At 47.5% G+C, this 24,209-nt stretch overlaps 1 protein-coding gene across 1 annotated transcript in view; it reads left to right on the top strand.

Annotated features, from left to right (window-relative positions):
- Positions 1–840: 840 nt before the first annotated feature.
- Positions 841–24,209, top strand: part of LOC124795975 (juvenile hormone acid O-methyltransferase-like) — a 188,827-nt gene continuing 165,458 nt past the window's right edge. The window contains exons 1-2 of the mRNA XM_047260056.1: positions 841–984; positions 19,507–19,654. Coding sequence (XP_047116012.1) covers positions 841–984; positions 19,507–19,654 — 292 coding nt within the window. The remainder of the gene's footprint in view (positions 985–19,506; positions 19,655–24,209) is intronic.

The following is a 24,209-nucleotide window of genomic DNA, read 5'->3' on the forward strand; positions in this document are numbered from 1 at the left end:
GCTGTGGGCACCACGTGCTGAAAATATATTGCTTAGTTCTGTTTTCTTGTTTCTATTATTGACATTCCCACTGACGCCCATTACATTTTCATCATTCCCATTGTTCTGGACTAGGTATTCTTCGCTCTGAAACTGTCATTGCGCTGTATTGGAATGGCAGGGGTCAGACATGGCGTGGTGGGGATTGATCATCCATTTGATCTGTGGGAGACGGTCTGCTCGGACCTATGTACTGGCCCGATCCATATCTTCTTCCACAACTCTTCCTCAGCTTCGGCATCAGTACTACCTTAAACGTCTTCTTCGTAACACTCCTATATACTTTAATCTTCAGAACACGAACTTCGCCGACATCACTAATTGCGAAGGAACTTCCCTCGGATTGAGGGACTGAGGTCCTATTTAGTGCCTCAACCCTCAACCAAACAACGCATGACCCTTAGTTTGGAGCCCACTCAAATGATTATGAAATTGCCTGCAGTTTTGCACAGTCTGCCCTGCCCTTCACTCTACGCATTCAAATGATAGTTTGATATCAAATTGCTCAAGTAGTTCGTGGAACTAACTACAGCGAATTTCCGAAATCTCCGTATTTCTCTTAACTCGCTATCCTGGTGAAACTTAGAATAAGTTTCCATTCCGCTTCCGTCTCTTGACTCATCGCAACAAGTGAGACACAAGAAGTGGCTCCCTGCATCATGCGAGTAGCAGTGTATGTATTTTGTGGATTGCATGTTTAGTTAGATCTTTAAACAGATTGAAGAAAATTAAAGTTAATTCTGCCGCAGCCCTTGTCTGTCACAGTATGTTACCTGTAAAGTCCTATGCTCACAGTAAACAATGCCTTGCAGCCAGGTGATGGAGAACATCTACAAGCTCCTGATCAGAGGTGGAGAAGCGTTTATCGTGATGATCATCTACACGGCTGTGGATTCCCTGTATCTGGCTCTGTCAAGGGCGGATTATTGGACTATGTATGTGCAGGTGAGCAAGAAAAATATTTGCATGTAGGAAAGACAAAAAAGCATTGTAAAACGCTTCCTTTTGTAGAAAGCTTCTAAGAAAAACGTGCAAAACTGTGGCGTACCTTGCATATAAATGTAATATTTAAGTTTTACTGGTAAATGACTTCCAAGAAAGCAGTGTCCCCCCAGGGGGTCCACAACTCTTTTGTGGACACGTGCGTAGCGAGCACGGGACTCCGAGCTAATGTGGCCCTCCTTCCTTTCCGGGCTGCATACCCTCCCTTTCCGCATCGTTCCCCGTCCCCTATCTTCGCCCCCCCCTCATCTCTGGCTCTTTCTTTCCCTTTCTCCCCCTCTGGGAGTATGGTTTGTGCCTACGTCCGGAGACGGACGCTCGAAACTGTTACAAATTCCTTGCTTTCTATACTGGCAAGTTTTCGTCCTTCCCCTGTCCTTCCCCTGTCCTTCCCCTGTCCTTCCCCTGTCCTTCCCCTGTCCTTCCCCTGTCCTTCCCCTGTCCTTCCCCTGTCCTTCCCCTGTCCTTCCCCTGTCCTTCCCCTGTCCTTCCCCTGTCCTTCCCCTGTCCTTCCCCTGTCCTTCCCCTGTCCTTCCCCTGTCCTTCCCCTGTCCTTCCCCTGTCCTTCCCCTGTCCTTCCCCTGTCCTTCCCCTGTCCTTCCCCTGTCCTTCCCCTGTCCTTCCCCTGTCCTTCCCCTGTCCTTCCCCTGTCCTTCCCCTGTCCTTCCCCTGTCCTTCCCCTGTCCTTCCCCTGTCCTTCCCCTGTCCTTCCCCTGTCCTTCCCCTGTCCTTCCCCTGTCCTTCCCCTGTCCTTCCCCTGTCCTTCCCCTGTCCTTCCCCTGTCCTTCCCCTGTCCTTCCCCTGTCCTTCCCCTGTCCTTCCCCTGTCCTTCCCCTGTCCTTCCCCTGTCCTTCCCCTGTCCTTCCCCTGTCCTTCCCCTGTCCTTCCCCTGTCCTTCCCCTGTCCTTCCCCTGTCCTTCCCCTGTCCTTCCCCTGTCCTTCCCCTGTCCTTCCCCTGTCCTTCCCCTGTCCTTCCCCTGTCCTTCCCCTGTCCTTCCCCTGTCCTTCCCCTGTCCTTCCCCTGTCCTTCCCCTGTCCTTCCCCTGTCCTTCCCCTGTCCTTCCCCTGTCCTTCCCCTGTCCTTCCCCTGTCCTTCCCCTGTCCTTCCCCTGTCCTTCCCCTGTCCTTCCCCTGTCCTTCCCCTGTCCTTCCCCTGTCCTTCCCCTGTCCTTCCCCTGTCCTTCCCCTGTCCTTCCCCTGTCCTTCCCCTGTCCTTCCCCTGTCCTTCCCCTGTCCTTCCCCTGTCCTTCCCCTGTCCTTCCCCTGTCCTTCCCCTGTCCTTCCCCTGTCCTTCCCCTGTCCTTCCCCTGTCCTTCCCCTGTCCTTCCCCTGTCCTTCCCCTGTCCTTCCCCTGTCCTTCCCCTGTCCTTCCCCTGTCCTTCCCCTGTCCTTCCCCTGTCCTTCCCCTGTCCTTCCCCTGTCCTTCCCCTGTCATTCCCCTGTCATTCCCCTGTCCTTCCCCTGTCATTCCCCTGTCATTCCCCTGTCATTCCCCTGTCCTTCCCCTGTCCTTCCCCTGTCCTTCCCCTGTCATTCCCCTGTCATTCCCCTGTCCTTCCCCTGTCCTTCCCCTGTCATTCCCCTGTCATTCCCCTGTCCTTCCCCTGTCCTTCCCCTGTCATTCCCCTGTCCTTCCCCTGTCATTCCCCTGTCATTCCCCTGTCCTTCCCCTGTCCTTCCCCTGTCATTCCCCTGTCCTTCCCCTGTCATTCCCCTGTCCTTCCCCTGTCCTTCCCCTGTCATTCCCCTGTCCTTCCCCTGTCATTCCCCTGTCCTTCCCCTGTCCTTCCCCTGTCCTTCCCCTGTCCTTCCCCTGTCCTTCCCCTGTCCTTCCCCTGTCCTTCCCCTGTCCTTCCCCTGTCCTTCCCCTGTCCTTCCCCTGTCCTTCCCCTGTCCTTCCCCTGTCCTTCCCCTGTCCTTCCCCTGTCCTTCCCCTGTCCTTCCCCTGTCCTTCCCCTGTCCTTCCCCTGTCCTTCCCCTGTCCTTCCCCTGTCCTTCCCCTGTCCTTCCCCTGTCCTTCCCCTGTCCTTCCCCTGTCCTTCCCCTGTCCTTCCCCTGTCCTTCCCCTGTCCTTCCCCTGTCCTTCCCCTGTCCTTCCCCTGTCCTTCCCCTGTCCTTCCCCTGTCCTTCCCCTGTCCTTCCCCTGTCCTTCCCCTGTCCTTCCCCTGTCCTTCCCCTGTCCTTCCCCTGTCCTTCCCCTGTCCTTCCCCTGTCCTTCCCCTGTCCTTCCCCTGTCCTTCCCCTGTCCTTCCCCTGTCCTTCCCCTGTCCTTCCCCTGTCCTTCCCCTGTCCTTCCCCTGTCCTTCCCCTGTCCTTCCCCTGTCCTTCCCCTGTCCTTCCCCTGTCCTTCCCCTGTCCTTCCCCTGTCCTTCCCCTGTCCTTCCCCTGTCCTTCCCCTGTCCTTCCCCTGTCCTTCCCCTGTCCTTCCCCTGTCCTTCCCCTGTCCTTCCCCTGTCCTTCCCCTGTCCTTCCCCTGTCCTTCCCCTGTCCTTCCCCTGTCCTTCCCCTGTCCTTCCCCTGTCCTTCCCCTGTCCTTCCCCTGTCCTTCCCCTGTCCTTCCCCTGTCCTTCCCCTGTCCTTCCCCTGTCCTTCCCCTGTCCTTCCCCTGTCCTTCCCCTGTCCTTCCCCTGTCCTTCCCCTGTCCTTCCCCTGTCCTTCCCCTGTCCTTCCCCTGTCCTTCCCCTGTCCTTCCCCTGTCCTTCCCCTGTCCTTCCCCTGTCCTTCCCCTGTCCTTCCCCTGTCCTTCCCCTGTCCTTCCCCTGTCCTTCCCCTGTCCTTCCCCTGTCCTTCCCCTGTCCTTCCCCTGTCCTTCCCCTGTCCTTCCCCTGTCCTTCCCCTGTCCTTCCCCTGTCCTTCCCCTGTCCTTCCCCTGTCCTTCCCCTGTCCTTCCCCTGTCCTTCCCCTGTCCTTCCCCTGTCCTTCCCCTGTCCTTCCCCTGTCCTTCCCCTGTCCTTCCCCTGTCCTTCCCCTGTCCTTCCCCTGTCCTTCCCCTGTCCTTCCCCTGTCCTTCCCCTGTCCTTCCCCTGTCCTTCCCCTGTCCTTCCCCTGTCCTTCCCCTGTCCTTCCCCTGTCCTTCCCCTGTCCTTCCCCTGTCCTTCCCCTGTCCTTCCCCTGTCCTTCCCCTGTCCTTCCCCTGTCCTTCCCCTGTCCTTCCCCTGTCCTTCCCCTGTCCTTCCCCTGTCCTTCCCCTGTCCTTCCCCTGTCCTTCCCCTGTCCTTCCCCTGTCCTTCCCCTGTCCTTCCCCTGTCCTTCCCCTGTCCTTCCCCTGTCCTTCCCCTGTCCTTCCCCTGTCCTTCCCCTGTCCTTCCCCTGTCCTTCCCCTGTCCTTCCCCTGTCATTCCCCTGTCATTCCCCTGTCCTTCCCCTGTCCTTCCCCTGTCATTCCCCTGTCATTCCCCTGTCATTCCCCTGTCATTCCCCTGTCCTTCCCCTGTCCTTCCCCTGTCATTCCCCTGTCATTCCATCCGCTGTGGCGTTTGAGACCCCTCTTCTTTCCTTTTCTCTTTTTCCCTCCCTGTGCGTGTCTGAAGCCCGACCCACGCACTTCCATGGATAACCGGTGACGGGGTAACGCATAATTCCCCGCCTCGGGTAGACAGGTAGGACACGTACGTACCCCCTGGTAACGGCCAGGCCCAGGGAGGGGTGATTACCCGAGCTGATACCTTCCGAAAGTGCCGATTGGTCCCTCCGTCCGTTTGTCGGGAGGTGTGACCTGAGGTGTGAACAATCACCTAAGGCGAGAGTGCCCTCAGTGAAGACCCCTTAAGGGCGGAGCGCGCCATCGGAGACGCCGGTAATCATGGGGGATTCTTCCGCAATGGTTTCCTCACCTTCCACTATGTCTGCTCACAAGCGTAAGTTCACTGAGTCTCAGCCACAGACAGTTCTTCCATCGCTGCCACAGTTCCTTGTTGTTTCTCGGTCTGACGAAGGTAATGACTTCTCCACGGTCAACCCTTTCATTATTCAGAAAGGTGTCGACGCAATTGCAGGTCCTGTAAAGTCTTGTTCCAGATTACGGAATGGCACCCTGTTGTTAGAAACAGTCATTGCCCTCCAGGCACAAAAATTGTTTCTTACTTCACTACTACACACCTTCCCTGTCCGGGTGGAACCGCACCGTACTTTAAATTCCTCACGTGGAGTCGTTTATACATGCTCCCTCGATGGATTGTCTGACGAAGAAATTCAGCACTACCTGTCTGACCAGGGCGTAACGGCTGTTCATTGAGTCATGAAAATGGTTGACACGAATATCATTCCAACCCGCACTGTCTTCTTGACATTTGACAAAGTTCAACTCCCGTCGAAAATCAAAGCAGGCTATGAGATAATTTCCATTCGCCCTTACTTCCCAAACCCTACGCGTTGCTATCGGTGTCAGCGGTTCAATAATACCAACCAGTCCTGTTCCAATCCGGCCAAATGTGTTACGTGTGGCAAGGATGCCCATGAGGGTGCTTGTCCACCTCCATCCCCTCGCTGCATCAACTGTATGGGTGACCACGCTGCTTCCTCTCGAGATTGTCCCGTTTTTAAGGACGAAAAGCTCATCCAGGAAATCAGAGTGAAGGAAAAGGTGTCGACCTTCGCTGCTCGAAAATTATTCGCCAGTCGACAGCCCACCGTGCCTCAGACAGGAAAATACAGCAGTGTCCTTGCTTCTCCTCGACCAACAAAGGAGGCGGCCACGCAGACTTCCGACCTCACCCTTAGTGCCACGGTCGTCAGATCGGCCAGCGCAAAGATCGCCTGTTCAACCTCACCACTTTCGCCTGCCCACTCTCTGGCTCACCCTTCGTCGGGTTCTGCTAAGTCTCAAGCCCAAAGTTACACACCAAGACTTCGAAAAAAGAGCATACTCGTGAAGAGTTTTTATGTACCGCAACTTCCCAACCATCGCTTCCTCCTTCATCTAAACATCATACTTCCAAGAAGGCTACAAAAAAAACCAGTTCCTCTCCTTTTCCGCCAAGGCGTGTCCCATCTACAGCACCACCTGGCGGAAATCGCCCTCGGCCGTCTTCTGTGTCGCCGAGGCGCACTGCTGGCTGCCGACCAACCGGCCGATCGCTGGTGGCAGGAGCTGCTCCTGAACAACCTATGGATCAGGATCTTCTGCCCTCGGCTGAATGCCATTCCATGCTGTCGGTCGCAAGCTCAGAGCAGTCGTTGAGTTGACAGCAACCTTGGTCACATTCCTCCATTTTCTGTTCACCCTATGCCCATTATCCACTGGAATATCCGCGGTATTCGAGCCAATCGGGATGAATTGTCCATCCTCCTACGATCCTACTCGCCGGTCATCTTCTGTCTTCAGGAAACAAAGCTGCGTCCCCATGACTGCTTTGTTCTCTCATTTTCAGTCTGTCCGATATGATCTCCCCTCTGTTGAAGGCACTCCAGCCCATGGAGGACTCATGATTCTTCTCCATGATACTCTCCATTATCACCCAATCCACTTAAACACTTCCTTCCAAGCTGTCGCCGTTCGTCTTTCCCGTTCCGGATACACGTTCTCTCTTCGTACTGTATACATTCCATCATCCACACCAATGGCACGAGCTGATCTCCTTCATCTTCTTGGTCAGCTTCCACCCCCCCTATTTGCTGGTTGTGGACTTCAATGCCCAGCACCCGCTTTGGGGATCTCCACATCCTTGTCCACGTGGCTCACTCTTGCTAGACGTCTTCCACCAAGTGGATCTAGTTTGCCTCAACGCTGGCGTCCCTACATTTTTGTCTGCCTCCACGACAAATTTATCTCATTTGGACCTTGCGGTCGGTACTGTTCCGGTAGCTAGGCGCTTCGAATGGTTCGCCCTTGATGATACATACTCGAGTGACCACTTTCCATGTGTCCTTAAACTGCAGCCTCAACTGCCATACTTGAGCCCGCGACGCTGGAAGTTTGCCCAAGCTGATTAGGCACTTTTTTCGTCTCTAGCGACATTCGATGACCATCTCTTTCCCAGCGTCGACCATGAGGTCACACATATTACCGACGTTATTCTTACAGCTGCGGAACATTCAATACCACGCACCTTCGAATTGCCCCGGCGCCCCCCCCCCCCCCCCCCCCAGTTCCTTGGTGGAACGATGCATGCAGTGATGCAATACGTGAGCGGCGACGTGCTCTCCGCGTTTTCAGCCACCATCCTACTTTGGCCAACTGTATCCGCTATAAGCAGTTCCGTGCGCGATGCCATCGTGTCATCCGCGATAGCAAGAAGGCAAGCTGGAAATTCTTTATTAGCTCATTTAACACCTTCACTCCCTTCTCGGAAGTTCGGAGTCGGCTTCGACGGTTCTCAGGCGCGCCTAGTTTCTCCCCAGTCTCTGGGCTCACTGTCGCGCATGATACATTAGTGGACCCCGTCGGAATTTCTAACTCGTTGGGTCAGCACTTTGCTGAGATTTCGAGCTCTTCAAATTTCCCGCCAGCGTTTCTCCCGAAGAAACGCGCAGCGGAAGTGCGACATCTTGTTTTCTCCTCTCAAAATCGCGAAAGCTACAATATTGTTTTCTCCATGCGGGAACTACAACATGCACTCTCTTCTTCTCGCTCCTCCGCCCCAGGATCGGATGGTATCCACGTCCAAATGTTGCTGCATTTATCAACCAATAGTCTGCGTTACCTCCTTCGCCTTTATAATCGAATTTGGACCGACAGTACCTTTCCCAGACGATGGCGGGAAGCTATCGTCGTGCCTGTTCCGAAACCCGGAAAGACAAACATCTCCCCTCTAGCTATCGCCCCATTTCTCTCACGAGTAGTGACTGTAAGGTTTTGGAGCGTATGGTGAATTACCGTGTAGCGTGGTGGCTGGAATCCCGCAGTCTTGTAACACCTGCCCAATGCGGATTCTGAAAGCATCGTTCTGCGGTTGACCATCTTGTTGCACTCTCCACTTACATCATGAACAATTTTCTCCGGAAACGCCAAACTGTAGCAATATTTTTTGATCTGGAGAGAGCATACGATACCTGTTGGAGGACAGGCATCCTCAGCACACTGTTCTGTTGGGGCTTTCGAGGTCGGCTACCCCTTTTTCTTCGCGAATTTATGGCTGAGCGTACATTTAGGGTGCGGGTAAACACTACTCTCTCCCGTACTTTCTCCCAAGAAAACGGGGTACCCCAGGGCTCTGTGCTGAGTGTCGTGCTGTTTGCCATGTCCATCAGTCCAATTCTGGATTGTCTCCTTCCTGATGTCTCGGGCTCCCTCTTTGTGGACGATTTTGCGATCTACTACAGCTCTCAACGGACCAGCCTTCTTGAACGACGTCTTCAAGGATGTCTCGATCGCCTCCAGTCTTGGAGCATGGAAACCGGCTTCCGTTTTTGTCCCAGTAAGACCGTTTGTGTTAATTTTTGGCGACGTAAGGAGTTTCTTCCGCCCTCCTTACATCTAGGTCCTGTCAACCTTCCGTTTTCAGACGTCGCTAAATTCTTGGGTCTTATGTTTGACAGAAAACTGTGCTGGTCCTCCCACGTTTCCTATCTTTCGGCTCGCTGTCTGCGATCCCTTAACACCCTCCGTGTCCTGAATGGTACCTCCTGGGGAGCGGACCGAGCGGTCCTTCTCTGCCTCTATCGCGCCTTAGTGCGCCCTAAATTGGACTATGGAAGCATAGTCTACTCCTCTGCTCGGCCGTCTATTCTTCGGCGTCTCGACTCTATCCACCACCGTAGATTACGTTTAGTGTCTGGAGCTTTTTACACCAGCCCTGTGGAAAGCCTTTATGCTGAGACTGCTGAACCTCCGCTGTCCAATCGGCGAGCAGTCCTTCTGAGTCATTATGCTAGCCATCTGTCTTCCATGCCTGCTAATCCAGCCCATGACCTTTTTTTCGACGCCTCCTTTCATGTAGGGTATGCAGGCCGCCCCTCCTCCCTACTACCACCGGGAGTCCGCTTCCCTCAGCTGCTCCATTCTCTTTCCTTCCGCTTTCCTAAAACCTTGGGGTACAGCACCGCCTTGGCTCCGTCCCAGGATCTGCCTGCTCAGTGACCTTCGTCGATTTCCCAAGGATGGTACCCCTACACTTTATCGTCTGGCATTTGCTGCTCTATGTGCACAAATGACGGACGCCACATTTATTTACACTGACTGCTCGAAAACATCGTTAGGTGAAGGGAGTGCATATATTGTTGGCGACACCCCAAATCACTTTCGGCTTCCCGACCAGTGTTCGGTTTATACCGCGGAGCTTTACGCTGTTCTCCAGGCTGTCCACTACATCCGCCGCCATCAGCGGATACAGTACGTAATCTGCTCAGATTCTCTCAGCTCTCTCCTCAGTCTCCAAGCTCTTTACCCTGTGCACCCTCTGGTCCACCGGATTCAGGACTGTCTGCGCTTGCTCCACCTGGGGGGCGTCTCGGTGGCGTTCCTCTGGCTCCCGGGACACGTTGGTATCTGTCGAAATGAGGCGGCCGATATTGCAGCCAAGGCTGCAGTCTCTTCTTCGGCCAGCTATTCAATCGATTCCCCTCGCCGATCTACGGAGCGTTTTATGTCGTCGTGTTGTTCATTTATGGCACGCACATTGGGCGACACTTCCCAATAATAAATTGCGGGACGTGAAAGCGTCCACTTGGACCTCTTCCTCCCGAACGCGTCGTCGGGAGGAGGTAATTTTAACTAGATTCCGGATAGGGCACTGTCTTTTTAGCCATCGACATCTTTTAAGCGGCGGTCGTCCCCCACACTGTCCCCACTGCTCTCAGCTGTGGACGGTAAGACACCTTTTAATCGAGTGCCCCTATTTTAATCCGTTACGCTCCCGTCTACATCTATCGCCTGATATATCGTCGATTTTAGCAGATGACACGCGCTCAGCCGACCGCGTTCTCAAGTTTATTAGTGCCAGTGAAATGACGTCAGTCATTTGAAGCTTTTTTGGGGGACAACCAACCCCTTTCTGTAGTGGATTTTTAAGCCTTCCTTGTGCTTTTAGTTTCTCCAATTTTATGACTTTCGTTCCCATTGCTGCTGGTTTTCAATTTCGGTTTTTTACTGTTTCCTAAGTCACGGACCGGGCGCTAATGACCATAGCAATTTTGCGCCCTAAAACTAAAAACAAAAAACAAATTCACGGAGTGATCTAGTCTTTCTGGGCTGATCATTCCCAATATCTGAAATAAGGCTTTTAGGCTTCCTAGACAATCGTGCCTGCAAAATGTGTGTTCCGCCGCTCACTATAAGAACTGGCGACTTCCTTGCGTCAAGGGGCTTATAGTCATACCTCCATTAGACATGTACTCCAGCTACTCTTTCCATATTATCCCATCTTCTGATGTGAGAATACACGGAGTTTCAAAACATTCCCACCATTTGCACAAAAGCTCCGTTTACAGCATTCTCTCTCAAATGGCTTCCTCCACTCACATCGAGTCAACTGCCTTCTGCAATGGACCGGCGGCTGGCTCAGGTGAACTGGCGCCCTTGTGTCCAACCCTAAGGAGGGGGTGGAGAGAGCTTCAGGCAGAAGCCCCTCTGGAGGTAAGGACCACTGAACACTGTTCCCCAGAATCACTCGCACGGCCATATCGCTGCACTCAGCATTTGTGGCCCTGAATCCTTGTTCACGGTCTCCTCCGCTACGACTCCCCAGGGTACAAGCACGTTGTAGGTTATATATGCAGTTAACATAACATCCTGCACACAATTTCCCCACGTAGAAAAGTTATTACCCACACGCAGCAAATGTACTACTGGGAATACTGAGACCATGATCTAAAATACGAATGCTAATGACTTCCAATGTTGTTAAAGTGAAAGAGAAGCATACTACCTCTCAACGTTATCATCTGGCGAATCGCTGAGAAGAGCTGCAGCAATTTAGTCATCTATTTTCCACGCGCGAAAAGTGGTAATTTTCTGAAGAAAATTAGGTCTCCTAGACCTGTCACAAAGATCATTGAAATAGAGAAGCATGGACTGAAGGAAAAGTCACCATCAGCAACTGAAAATTCCTGGTCTTCTTTCAAGTTTCCTTAACTTCCAGCTAGTCGGCAAACCCTTTCTCGGCATCATTCTTAGCTGGCATCAGCTTCCCTTTTGGGGATGGCGGAGAGCTAGTTCTACTATCACGTCATTCAGCCATGTGACTTGCATCTTCTGACTGCTGACAACTTAACACTTACTGAGGGTGTGTGACAGACAGCGTCGCATTCAAATTACAATGCTGCCTTCATTTACCTCAAATGGAAGTATTTGCCCAGGAAGAGACTCCTTTATGTATGGGCGAAGAAATGACGGGTGGAAGACCAAATAATACGGTTTCTTGACTGTAGACAGTTGTTCGAAGCTGCATGTTTCAATGAACTGAAACTGGGGTTTGTTCAATTTGTCTACCGTCAATCGTATTCAGAAACTTAAATAAAAGCCCCTACATTTGTTTCGAAAGAAGTAATCGTTACAATAAGATAAATATTGTAGGATGACAGAACAGTACTACTATCTGAGTAAGAAACATCGGAAATGAGTTAAGAACGATGGTACAGATTCCACAGAAAATCCCTCCTGTCTATATTAGTTGCAATCTTTCTCCACACCATAACGGTCACATGTTCGTTCGAATGATATTACGTTACCCCCATAGAAAAGGGATTTTTTCAGCAAGCTGGACGAGAAATATCATCGAACAGTCCCTGTGTGAACATGTCTACTATATGCTGCACCGAAAGAAACGCACAGGTCAAGACGTCCTTCAAAGTTGAAAGCACACGTGCTACTGTACGCTTACTCTTGTACCGGCAGCACAGTAAAAGAGAAACAAGAGGCAGCTCCGCATTGCGCGGCCATAGCGCTTTGTGTAGCGTGTTGTACACTCACGCTAATAGATTAAGGATAATTGCAGAATGTGGTGCCGCACAACGTGGCACTACACAAAACTGGTGCTAATATCATAGGCACGTAGGGAACACACACGACACAGATCTGTAAGGCGACCGTATTGGTGATAAGTTGAGAACCGCTCCGAAACACTTGCGCTACAAAACGCCACTGTTTCCTGTGCCTGTAGCCTGACATCAATATTGTATATGATCACCGTGCACACGTACACAGGCCGCACAACGGGTTGGCATACTCTGGATCAGGTGGTCGAGCAGCTGCTGGGATATAGCCTCCCATTCTTGCACCAGTGCCTGTCGGAGCTCTTAAAGTGTCATGGGGATTTGAAGACGTGCATCGATACGTCGACTGAGAGTATGCCATACGTGCTCGGTGGGGTTTAGGTCTGGAGAACAGGCAGGCCACTCCATTCGTCTGGTATCTTCTGTTTGAAGGTGGTACTCCAAGATGGCAGCTCGGTGGGGCCGTGCGTTATCCATCAGGAGGAAGGTGGGACCCACTGCACTCCTGAAAAGGTAGATGTACTGGTCCAAAATGACGTCCCGATACCTGTCCCGATACACCTGACCTGTTAGTTCCTCTGTCACACATGCAGGGGTATACGTGCACCGATCATAATCCCACACCACATCATCAAACGACGACTTCCATACAGGTCCCTTTCACGGACATAAAGGGTTTGGTATCTGGTTCCTGGTTCACACCAGATGAAAACCGGCGAGAATCACTGTTCAGACTATAACTGGACTCGTCTGTGAACGTAACCTGGGACCACTGTTCCAATGACCATGTACTGTGTTCTTGACACCAGGCTTTACGGGCTCTCCTGTGACCAGGGGTCAGTGGAATGCGCCTTGCAGGTCTCTGGGCGAATAAACCATGTCTGTTCATACTAAAATGTAGACTTTCACGGCCGTACATATGTCCATTATAATTATCCGGGCTGTTATGCCGTGGTCGGTTGATGAATTCTGTGTCGATTCCCAACGTTTCGTCTCCGACTCTGGGAGACATTTTCAAGGGGGTCCGTAGCTCGATGGAAGGTCCAACACACCCACTGGCTCCCGAGCGACCTGCTGTGTTTGACCAGCCTCCAGTCGCCCTAGTATTCTACCCCTCATAACGTCATCAATGTGTGTTCTTTGAGCCATTTTCAACAGTCACCATTAACACGTATGAAAACGACTGCACACTTACTCGCTGCACCGTACTCGGACATGTACCAGCACACCTCTGCGTATGTCGACTGCTGCCAGCGCCACCGTGCGACGACTGCAGGTCAAATGCACCGCATGGTCATCCCAAGGCGATTGAAACCCGCAAACCGCCCACCAGAGCGTTGTTTAATCATGTCAGCATTATCCTTAATTTATGAGCAGCAGTGTAGATATGTGGTGGCCGGACGTCAAAATATATAGCGTATTTACTCGAGCCAGTTACGGCCCCCACTCCAGCGTTAAAAACAATTTCGGTATGTTAGCTGCATTTCTTACACATTAATATATCCTCTAAAATGCACCGAACGTACACTAGCTGGCGACTACATTTCTCACTGCAAGCTTTCCTACATGTGCCTGTAGTTGTGCTTTACTTCAAAGTATTACAATAACTATGGGCGCTGGCGAAAAGAGAAGCAGTACATTACGAAGCTGTGATGTCAGAAAAAAATGGTTCAAACGGCTCTGAGCACTATGGGACTTAACATCTATGGTCATCGGTCCCCTATAACTTAGAACTACTTAAACCTAACTAACCTAAGGACATCACACAACGCCCAGTTAGACTAAAAGATGCGAAAAAATCAGTGTTTTACACAATAGTTTCCTCAAAATCGAAAGCGCACAATGGCAAGGCAAAAACATGCGAAACCTAAAGCAGTGGTCTCAAGAATGAGATTTTCGCTCTGCAGCGGAGCGTGCGCTGATACGAAACTTTGCGTAAAAACATTAAAACCACTGCTTTACAGACATTCGCAGAGATACTGTCCAGAGATGTATGTAGCTTTGCTCCATCTATAGGAATCATTTTTTTAGGCACATCGGATGAACCGAAATTTCCGTCGCCCTGTATCGTACGAGTAAGAGATGCGCAGAGCGATCGCGACGCAGTATTGAGCCGAGCTACGCTGTAGATAAGTACCAGTGTAGTATCCTTGTCGTCAAAGTGAGAACCAGTTAACGTAGCTTCAACTTAGTTTCCATGTGCTCCGCCGATGCGGGATCCCTCTACGTCGTATTGTGTGTCGGGTCAAGTTTCGTATCGCATATCGTATCTCCTCACTGCTGAGCCTTACTCTTGCCCGAACTGCGCACCGTCCACCTTCCACTTCCGTATATGGCTACAGTCAAGACCTGCCCAAAAGATTACCCAACATTAAAACTGATTGATATTACACTTCAATAATTTGTTTTCAGAAACGCTTCCCTTGCAGCCAGTCTATATCTAATATCCTCTCGTCTGGAAATAAATTATTTCACGGCCCAAATAGCAACTGTCGTCTATTACTTGATTCCATTAACCTTCCTCCTTTGTTTTTGTTATACAGCTTGCAACGTCCAGAGTGGCTTGCTGAGCGAGGCGCGTTCAGTAAGTAACGCAACACATTCTTTCTTAATTAAGTTGGTTTCACTCAGGATTTCAGTACACCATGTTACTCATCTCTTAGCTACCAAACACTATTTTCCAACATAATCCCCACCAATGCGACGGCCTTGCGCCGCATTACTAGGCAGACCTGTAAGCTCGCATTGTACCACTCTACTGGTCATGGTCGGAGCCTATGACAATATTGAGCAAATGTTATCACAATCAGCCACGTAACTCGCAAGTAATTCCGCACAGACGGTCTTTCATTGCTCTTTATGGTCTTCTCTTAGGCGGCCAGGAACCCAGCAGGGAGTACACCACTTAGTGGAGTGCCTGAATTATTATTTTTAGAAAAAGAACTCTCTATTTTGTGTGGCTCTCTTTAGTGGTAATGTAACGATAAATTTTGATAAGAAAAAATTAACTGGAGTGCCGTTAATCAAAAGAAGCAGTCAGTTAAAAAGTTCAAATTATCACGAAGCACAGATAGTTAGCACTAAGAGGGAGGAAATTAATAATAAAAGATTTTGTCTACCCTGCTTCGGTACCGCTGGAGTGGACTGACCGCGCACATTGTTGGCCGTATGCCTATTATAAATATCGCGCGTATAATGTACAAAAGTGCTGCCGGAAACTATATTCACAGCTCGGTTCAACAGGTATCAGGGAAGCAGGAGTGGTTGCTCAAAGTTCGAAGGTCAGTGATCGGCAGCGGCCAGTAAACAATGTGTCGGCAGTCTTACCGTTCCCCAGGCAAGGGTAATGTTACTGAAATGAAACACTGATAAAAAATAACAATTATGCATTGTTGTTGTTGTCTTCAGTCCTGAGACTGGTTTGATGCAGCTCTCCATGCTACTCTATCCTGTGCAAGCTTTTTCATCTCCCAGTACCTACTGCAACCTACATCCTTCTGAATCTGCTTAGTGTATTCATCTCTTGGTCTCCCTCTACGATTTTTACCCTCCACGCTGCCCTCCAATACTAAATAGGTGATCCCTTGATGCCTCAGAACATGTCCTACCAACCGATCCCTTCTTCTGGTCAAGTTGTGCCACAAACTTCTCTTCTCCCCAATCCTATTCAATACTTCCTCATTAGTTATGTGATCTACCCATCTAATCTTCAGCATTCTTGTGTAGCACCACATTTCGAAAGCTTCTATTCTCTTCTTGTCCAAACTATTTATCGTCCATGTTTCACTTCCATACATGGCTACACTCCATACGAATACTTTCAGAAATGACTTCCTGACACTTAAATCAATACTGGATATTAACAAATTTCTCTTCTTCAGAAACGCTTTCCTTGCCATTGCCAGTCTACATTTTATATCCTCTCTACTTCGACCATCATCAGTTATTTTGCTCCCCAAATAGCAAAACTCCTTTACTACTTTAAGTGCCTCATTTCCTAATCTAATTCCCTCAGCATCACCCGACTTAATTAGACTACATTCCATTATCATTGTTTTGCTTTTGTTGATGTTCATCTTATATCCTCCTTTCAAGACGCTGTCCATTCCATTCAACTGCTCTTCCAAGTCCTTTGCTGTCTCTGACAGAATTACAATGTCATCGGCGAACCTCAAAGTTTTTATTTCTTCTCCATGAATTTTAATACCTACTCCGAATTTTTCTTTTGTTTCCTTTACTGCTTGCTCAATATACAGATTGAACAACATCGGGGAGAGGCTACAACCCTGTCTTACTCCCTTCCCAACCACTGCTTCCCTTTCATGTCCCTCGACTCTTATAACTGCCATCTGGTTTCTGTACAAATTGTAAATAGCCTTTCGCTCCCTGTATTTTACCCCTGCCACCTTTAGAATTTGAAAGAGAGTATTCCAGTCAACATTGTCAAAAGCTTTCTCTAAGTCTACAAATGCTAGAAACGTAGGTTTGCCTTTCCTTAATCTTTCTTCTAAGATAAGTCGTAAGGTCAGTATTGCCTCACGTGTTCCAGTGTTTCTACGGAATCCAAACTGATCTTCCCCGAGGTTGGCTTCTACTAGTTTTTCCATTCGTCTGTAAAGAATTCGTGTTAGTATTTTGCAGCTGTGACTTATTAAGCTGATAGTTCGGTAATTTTTACATCTGTCAACACCTGCTTTCTTTGGGATTGGAATTATTATATTCTTCTTGAAGTCTGAGGGTATTTCGCCTGTTTCATACATCTTGCTCACCAGATGGTAGAGTTTTGTCAGGACTGGATCTCCCACGGCCGTCAGTAGTTCCAATGGAATATTGTCTACTCCGGGGGCCTTGTTTCGACTCAGGTCTTTCAGTGCTCTGTCAAACTCTTCACGCAGTATCATATCTCCCATTTCATCTTCATCTACATCCTCTTCCATTTCCATAATATTGTCCTCAAGTACATCGCCCTTGTATAGACCCTCTATATACTCCTTCCACCTTTCTGCTTTCCCTTCTTTGCTTAGAACTGGGTTTCCATCTGAGCTCTTGATATTCATACAAGTCGTTCTCTTATCTCCAAAGGTCTCTTTAATTTTCCTGTAGGCGGTATCTATCTTACCCCTAGTGAGATAGGCCTCTACATCCTTACATTTGTCCTCTAGCCATCCCTGCTTAGCCATTTTGCACTTCCTGTCGATCTCATTTTTGAGACGTTTGTATTCCTTTTTGCCTATTTCACTTACTGCATTTTTATATTTTCTCCTTTCATCAATTAAATTCAATATTTCTTCTGTTACCCAAGGATTTCTACTAGCCCTCGTCTTTTTACCTACTTGATCCTCTGCTGCCTTCACTACTTCATCCCTCAAAGCTACCCATTCTTCTTCTACTGTATTTATTTCCCCCATTCCTGTCAATTGCTCCCTTATGCTCTCCCTGAATCTCTGTACAACCTCTGGTTCTTTTAGTTTATCCAGTCCCATCTCCTTAAATTCCCGCCTTTTTGCAGTTTCTTCAGTTTTAATCTACAGGTCATAACCAATAGATTGTGGTCAGAGTCCACATCTGCCCCTGGAAATGTCTTAAAATTTGAAACCTGGTTCCTAAATCTCTGTCTTACCATTATATAATCTATCTGATACCTTTTAGTATCTCCAGGGTTCTTCCATGTATACAACCTTCTTTCATGATTCTTAAACCAAGTGTTAGTTATGATTATGTTGTGCTCTGTGCAAAATTCTACCAGGCGGCTTCCTCTTTCATTTCTGTCCCCCAATCCATATTCACCTACTACGTTTCCTTCTCTCCCTTTTCCTACACTCGAATTCCAGTCACCCATGACTATTAAATTTTCGTCTCCCTTCACAATCTGAATAATTTCTTTTATTTCATCATACATTTCTTCAATTTCTTCGTCATTTGCAGAGCTAGTTGGCATATAAACTTGTACTACTGTAGTAGGCGTGGGCTTCGTATCTATCTTGGCCACAATAATGCGTTCACTATGCTGTTTGTAGTAGCTTACCCGCATTCCTATTTTCCTATTCATTATTAAACCTACTCCTGCATTACCCCTATTTGATTTTGTATTTATAACCCTGTACTCACCTGACCAGAAGTCTTGTTCCTCCTGCCACCGAACTTCACTAATTCCCACTATATCTAACTTCAACCTATCCATTTCCCTTTTTAAATTTTCTAATTATGCATATACTGACGATAATTTTACGTAGAATGATTTACACACCTTAAAAAGTCTTCAAAGTAAAACTGCCTTTAGATAATGACTCGAGAGAGCGACCATCAAATGAGCGATCGACAAGAGCGGAGACATAAATACAGTGGGCCTCGGAGTCAGTGAGTTGGAGAGAGCCAGAAGACATAGCACTTGTTTATATACAAGTACCCAATGGAAGGCACCTTTGCTGCCATTTTTCCTCAGTCTCTTCCTGATCTGGAAGCCTCTGGCGTGGAAGAAATGTTAGACGGCGCTGAGCTCCTTTCTGGCACGGCTGATCGCATAAAATTTGTTTTTGCCGCTTGGGCTGCGTCTGATGCATTATTTGCCGATTAAAAAGTACAATTGCTCTTTCTTGCTGGTTTTAACATCTCCCTACTCTAACATTTAAGAAAACTTTTTTACAATTCTACATTACAAGACAACTTAGACAATCCATGGAATTAATATAAAAATACAGGTTTTCTTAATAGGTTTACATAATTTAGTTTCTGGGGCTTAAATTTATTTACACACCAAAAAATGTCATGTAATTGATTACAAACACCTCGGTGCACAACTGAAAGTATCTGTTGGTAGTGCTGTCACCTCTGAGTCTCCACACGTTCCAACAATGCAGGAGTCACAGCTGTGTGCAGCCGGTCGCCACGCGGGGAAAAAACCTAGGTTTACACGACCTAGGTGCAATGACAGACGCTTCGCCGAACGACTTGCCATGCTTTTGTTTACTCCCTGGTATCTATAGACACTCTGCAAGCGCCTAAGAGTATCTGCGACGCTCTGGTTTTCCGCCAGACGAAACTAAACGACGCTTGAATTCCGAACGCACTCTTACAGACGCCATTTTGATGGCTACTTATAGTGCCGCCACGTCTCGGAATTTTATGAAACTACAGGGGCTAAAGCGGGAATATTCCATGATGTCCAACAAATTCTGCGTTTTTTCAACCGAAATTGGACGTCAGTAAACATGCGTTGCATCACTTACGGAACGCCACTCGTAGTTATCACTTCACAGCGAGGTTGGGAAGTGATGAGCATAGCGGTCTCGGTCAGCAGAACCGCGGTTTACATTCCCAAATTCAGTTTTTCTGTAGTTACGCCAAATCTATTAAGATGAATGCTAGGATACTTCCGTCTAAAAGAAAATGGCCGGTTACATTACTACCCGTGTCCTGACCCAGATTGCGCCCAGTCCGTAATGACTTAGTCGACTAGACTCTAAACCCAGTCTTCCGTTCATAGTTAAACCTACGGACTTACGTGTTTTCGTGTTGTTTTAAAGTGATGTTGCCAGTACACAAGAAGTGTTTCGAGAGTTCTCTGTGATTTAATGAGAAATTTTTCTTCTGTTACAGGATTATAGGCACTTCGTGACGCCGTATCAGTTGTTAGATGATCCTGCAGACGTACTGAGAGGTTTTCTGGAGGAAGCCGGGCTCCAGATCATAAATGTTGAGTGCAGAGAAGTCAACTTTACTTCTCAGAACATAAGCGTCATAAGAGGTGAGTGAAGGACATAAGAAGCAACAAAGAGCAACATATTACTGTTGTGAACTCCCCACTGTATTTCAGTAAGAAATTTAGACAAACTTGACCTCCCACTTTATGAAAAGACTACATATTATCAAAAAAATGTACGACAAACTGTTATCCATTTTAATCGTATGCTAACCTTTGACTAAATAGAACCTAGTTAAAATGGAACTGTAACTGGTCTGAATACAATTTGCCTTTATATTGAATGCGCAACTGGAGTAAGACAATTACATGCTTGAATCAAGATTTCCACGTACCTCGCGTCTTGACAACAATTTTGAGGATTTCTCGAAAGCACAACAAGCAGGCAGCAGCAAAGCTAGAGTTGTGATTGTAAATAAAATTTCCAAAAATTATTCAAACTGTTGCACACCACATGGTGCAATGTAGTAACACGTAATGATAAACCTCCTTCAACCATTAGGTTGTGGAGAGTAACTATTCCTATAAAATGATAGTCAAAGACCACGATTTTAGAATGAAGTGTATATTCAAAAAGAAAAGAGTAAAATTTCAAATGATCTTCACACACATTGGTCTACATATACATGATTACTCTGCAATTCACATTTAAGTGCTTGGCAGAGGGTTCATCGAACCACAATCATTCTCTCTCTCCCCCATTCCACTACAGAACAGCGCGCGGGAAAAACGAACACCTAAACCTTTCTGTTAGAGCTCTGATTTCTCTTACTTTATTTTGATGACCATTCCTACCTATGTAGGTTGGGCTCAACAAAATATTTTCGCATTCGGAAGAGAAAGTTGGTGACTGAAATTTCGTAAATAGATCTCGCCGCGACGAAAAACGCCTTCCCTTTAATGACTTCCATCCCAACTCGCGTATCATACCTGCCACACTCTCCCCCCTATTACGTGATAATACAAAACGAGCTGCCCTTTTTTGCACCCTTTCGATGTCCTCCGTCAATCCCACGTGGTAAGGCTCCCACACTGCGCAGCAATATTCTAACAGAGGACGAACGACTGTAGTGTAAGCAGTCTCTTTAGTGGACTTGTTGCATCTTCTAAGTGTTCTGCCAATGAAACGCAACCTTTGGCTCGCCTTCCCCACAATCTTATCTATGTGGTCTTTCCAACTGAAGTTGTTCGCAATTTTTACACCCAGGTACTTAGTTGAATTGACAGCCTTGAGAATTGTACTATTTATCGAGTAATCGAATTCCAACGGATTTCTTTTGGAACCCATGTGGATCACCTCACACTTTTCGTTATTTAGCGTCAACTGCCACCTGCCACACCATACAGCAATCTTTTCTAAAGCGCTTTGCAACTGATACTGGTCTTCAGATGACCTTACTAGACGGTAAATTACAGCATCATCTGCGAACAACCTAAGAGAACTGCTCAGATTGTCACCCAGGTCATTTGTATGGATCAGGAACAGCAGAGGTCCTAGGACGCTTCCCTGGGGAACACCTGATATCACTTCAGTTTTACTCGATTTGCCGTCCATTACTACGAACTGCGACCTTCCTGACAGGAAATCACGAATCCAGTCGCACAACTGAGACGTCCGCAGCTTGATTAGAAGTCACTTGTGAGGAACGGTGTCAAAAGCTTTCCGTAAATCTAGAAATACGGAATCAATTTGATATCCCCTGTCGATAGCGGCCATTACTTCGTGCGAATAGAGCTAGCTGCGTTGCATAAGAACGATGTTTCCTGAAACCGTGCTGATTACGTATCAATAGATCGTTCCCTTCGAGGTGATTCATAATGTTTGAATACAGTATATGCTCCAAAACCCTACTGCAAACCGACGTCAATGATATAGGTCTGTAGTTACTACCCTTCTTAAACACTGGTGCGACCTGCGCAATTTTACAATCTGTAGGTACAGATATATCGGTGAGTGAGCGGTTGTATATGATTGCTAAGTAGGGAACAGTACTATGCTTAACAAACTGAAAAATAATTTGAAAAGGATTCAGTGTTATAGAAAAAGAAACAGCTCAATTTTTTAATATCTTTATGACTAAGGGAAGTGAGGTGGTCTCAGCTCCGAGCAAGTTAACTCACCGACAGTGATTATTCTAACGAATTAGGTGCAAAGTACAGCAGTACTCACTCAAATTTCTCTTAAAAGTAACATTTGAAATGTCTCTTTTTGCCTTCCAGTATATACATCCCATTCGTAATTTCTTTCCTTCACAATAAACCTTCCTTCATCTGATAATCTCAAATCATTCCCTTCCCCCTCCCCCCCCCCCTTCCAGGGGGCTCGCCACTCTTTGGAAGGTTTGTGCTTGGCTACCACAGGGCCCCAGCCTTTGCAGCACTTCTTCTCTTCTATGCTGCATGCTGACCTGCAAACAGTATCAACTTCCTTTTTGGCTGTTTCCCTTTCTTTGTTTCCCTTTCTTTGTTTCCCTTTCTTTGTTTCCCTTTCTTTGTTTCCCTTTCTTTGTTTCCCTTTCTTTGTTTCCCTTTCTTTGTTTCCCTTTCTTTGTTTCCCTTTCTTTGTTTCCCTTTCTTTGTTTCCCTTTCTTTGTTTCCCTTTCTTTGTTTCCCTTTCTTTGTTTCCCTTTCTTTGTTTCCCTTTCTTTGTTTCCCTTTCTTTGTTTCCCTTTCTTTGTTTCCCTTTCTTTGTTTCCCTTTCTTTGTTTCCCTTTCTTTGTTTCCCTTTCTTTGTTTCCCTTTCTTTGTTTCCCTTTCTTTGTTTCCCTTTCTTTGTTTCCCTTTCTTTGTTTCCCTTTCTTTGTTTCCCTTTCTTTGTTTCCCTTTCTTTGTTTCCCTTTCTTTGTTTCCCTTTCTTTGTTTCCCTTTCTTTGTTTCCCTTTCTTTGTTTCCCTTTCTTTGTTTCCCTTTCTTTGTTTCCCTTTCTTTGTTTCCCTTTCTTTGTTTCCCTTTCTTTGTTTCCCTTTCTTTGTTTCCCTTTCTTTGTTTCCCTTTCTTTGTTTCCCTTTCTTTGTTTCCCTTTCTTTGTTTCCCTTTCTTTGTTTCCCTTTCTTTGTTTCCCTTTCTTTGTTTCCCTTTCTTTGTTTCCCTTTCTTTGTTTCCCTTTCTTTGTTTCCCTTTCTTTGTTTCCCTTTCTTTGTTTCCCTTTCTTTGTTTCCCTTTCTTTGTTTCCCTTTCTTTGTTTCCCTTTCTTTGTTTCCCTTTCTTTGTTTCCCTTTCTTTGTTTCCCTTTCTTTGTTTCCCTTTCTTTGTTTCCCTTTCTTTGTTTCCCTTTCTTTGTTTCCCTTTCTTTGTTTCCCTTTCTTTGTTTCCCTTTCTTTGTTTCCCTTTCTTTGTTTCCCTTTCTTTGTTTCCCTTTCTTTGTTTCCCTTTCTTTGTTTCCCTTTCTTTGTTTCCCTTTCTTTGTTTCCCTTTCTTTGTTTCCCTTTCTTTGTTTCCCTTTCTTTGTTTCCCTTTCTTTGTTTCCCTTTCTTTGTTTCCCTTTCTTTGTTTCCCTTTCTTTGTTTCCCTTTCTTTGTTTCCCTTTCTTTGTTTCCCTTTCTTTGTTTCCCTTTCTTTGTTTCCCTTTCTTTGTTTCCCTTTCTTTGTTTCCCTTTCTTTGTTTCCCTTTCTTTGTTTCCCTTTCTTTGTTTCCCTTTCTTTGTTTCCCTTTCTTTGTTTCCCTTTCTTTGTTTCCCTTTCTTTGTTTCCCTTTCTTTGTTTCCCTTTCTTTGTTTCCCTTTCTTTGTTTCCCTTTCTTTGTTTCCCTTTCTTTGTTTCCCTTTCTTTGTTTCCCTTTCTTTGTTTCCCTTTCTTTGTTTCCCTTTCTTTGTTTCCCTTTCTTTGTTTCCCTTTCTTTGTTTCCCTTTCTTTGTTTCCCTTTCTTTGTTTCCCTTTCTTTGTTTCCCTTTCTTTGTTTCCCTTTCTTTGTTTCCCTTTCTTTGTTTCCCTTTCTTTGTTTCCCTTTCTTTGTTTCCCTTTCTTTGTTTCCCTTTCTTTGTTTCCCTTCTCCTCTCGTTCCTCCACTTCAGCGTTTGAGAATCCTCGTTCTTCTTCTTTCTCCCTGTGTGCTCCTGAAGGCCGGCCCACGCGTCTGACATGTAAAAGGTGAATGGGTAACGCGTAATTCCCAGCCCCTCGTCGATGGGTAGGAGTCGCACATACCCCATAGTACAGGCCAGGACCAGGGAGGGGTGATTGCCTGAGCTGTAAAGTTCCCAGATAGCCCATTGGTCCCTCCATCAGATGTTCAGGTGGTCTGATCTGAGGTGTGAACAATCACAAATGGTTGGTGCGCCACGTTGTGAAGGGGCCCCCAGTTGGATGGAGTGGGCCATCAGAGATGCTGGCAGTGATAGCGGATTTCCTCGCAATGAGGAACCAACAGTTTTTCTCCATCGACGTCGCCGAAATGTAAACGTAATGAGGCCATTGATTGGAAGACCCTTCCTGCTGCGCCAGTTCCTTGTGTCATGTACTGAAGACGTTCACACCTTCACCACAGTAAATCCGTTTATTATTCAGAAAGATGTTGATGCCTCTGCTGGCCTTGTGAAATCCTGCTCTCGTTTACGGAATGGCACTTTGCCTTTGGAGATGGATTCTGATTCTCAAGCACAAC

The sequence above is a fragment of the Schistocerca piceifrons genome, chromosome 4 (assembly GCF_021461385.2).
Source record: "Schistocerca piceifrons isolate TAMUIC-IGC-003096 chromosome 4, iqSchPice1.1, whole genome shotgun sequence".
NCBI lineage: Eukaryota > Metazoa > Arthropoda > Insecta > Orthoptera > Acrididae > Schistocerca > Schistocerca piceifrons.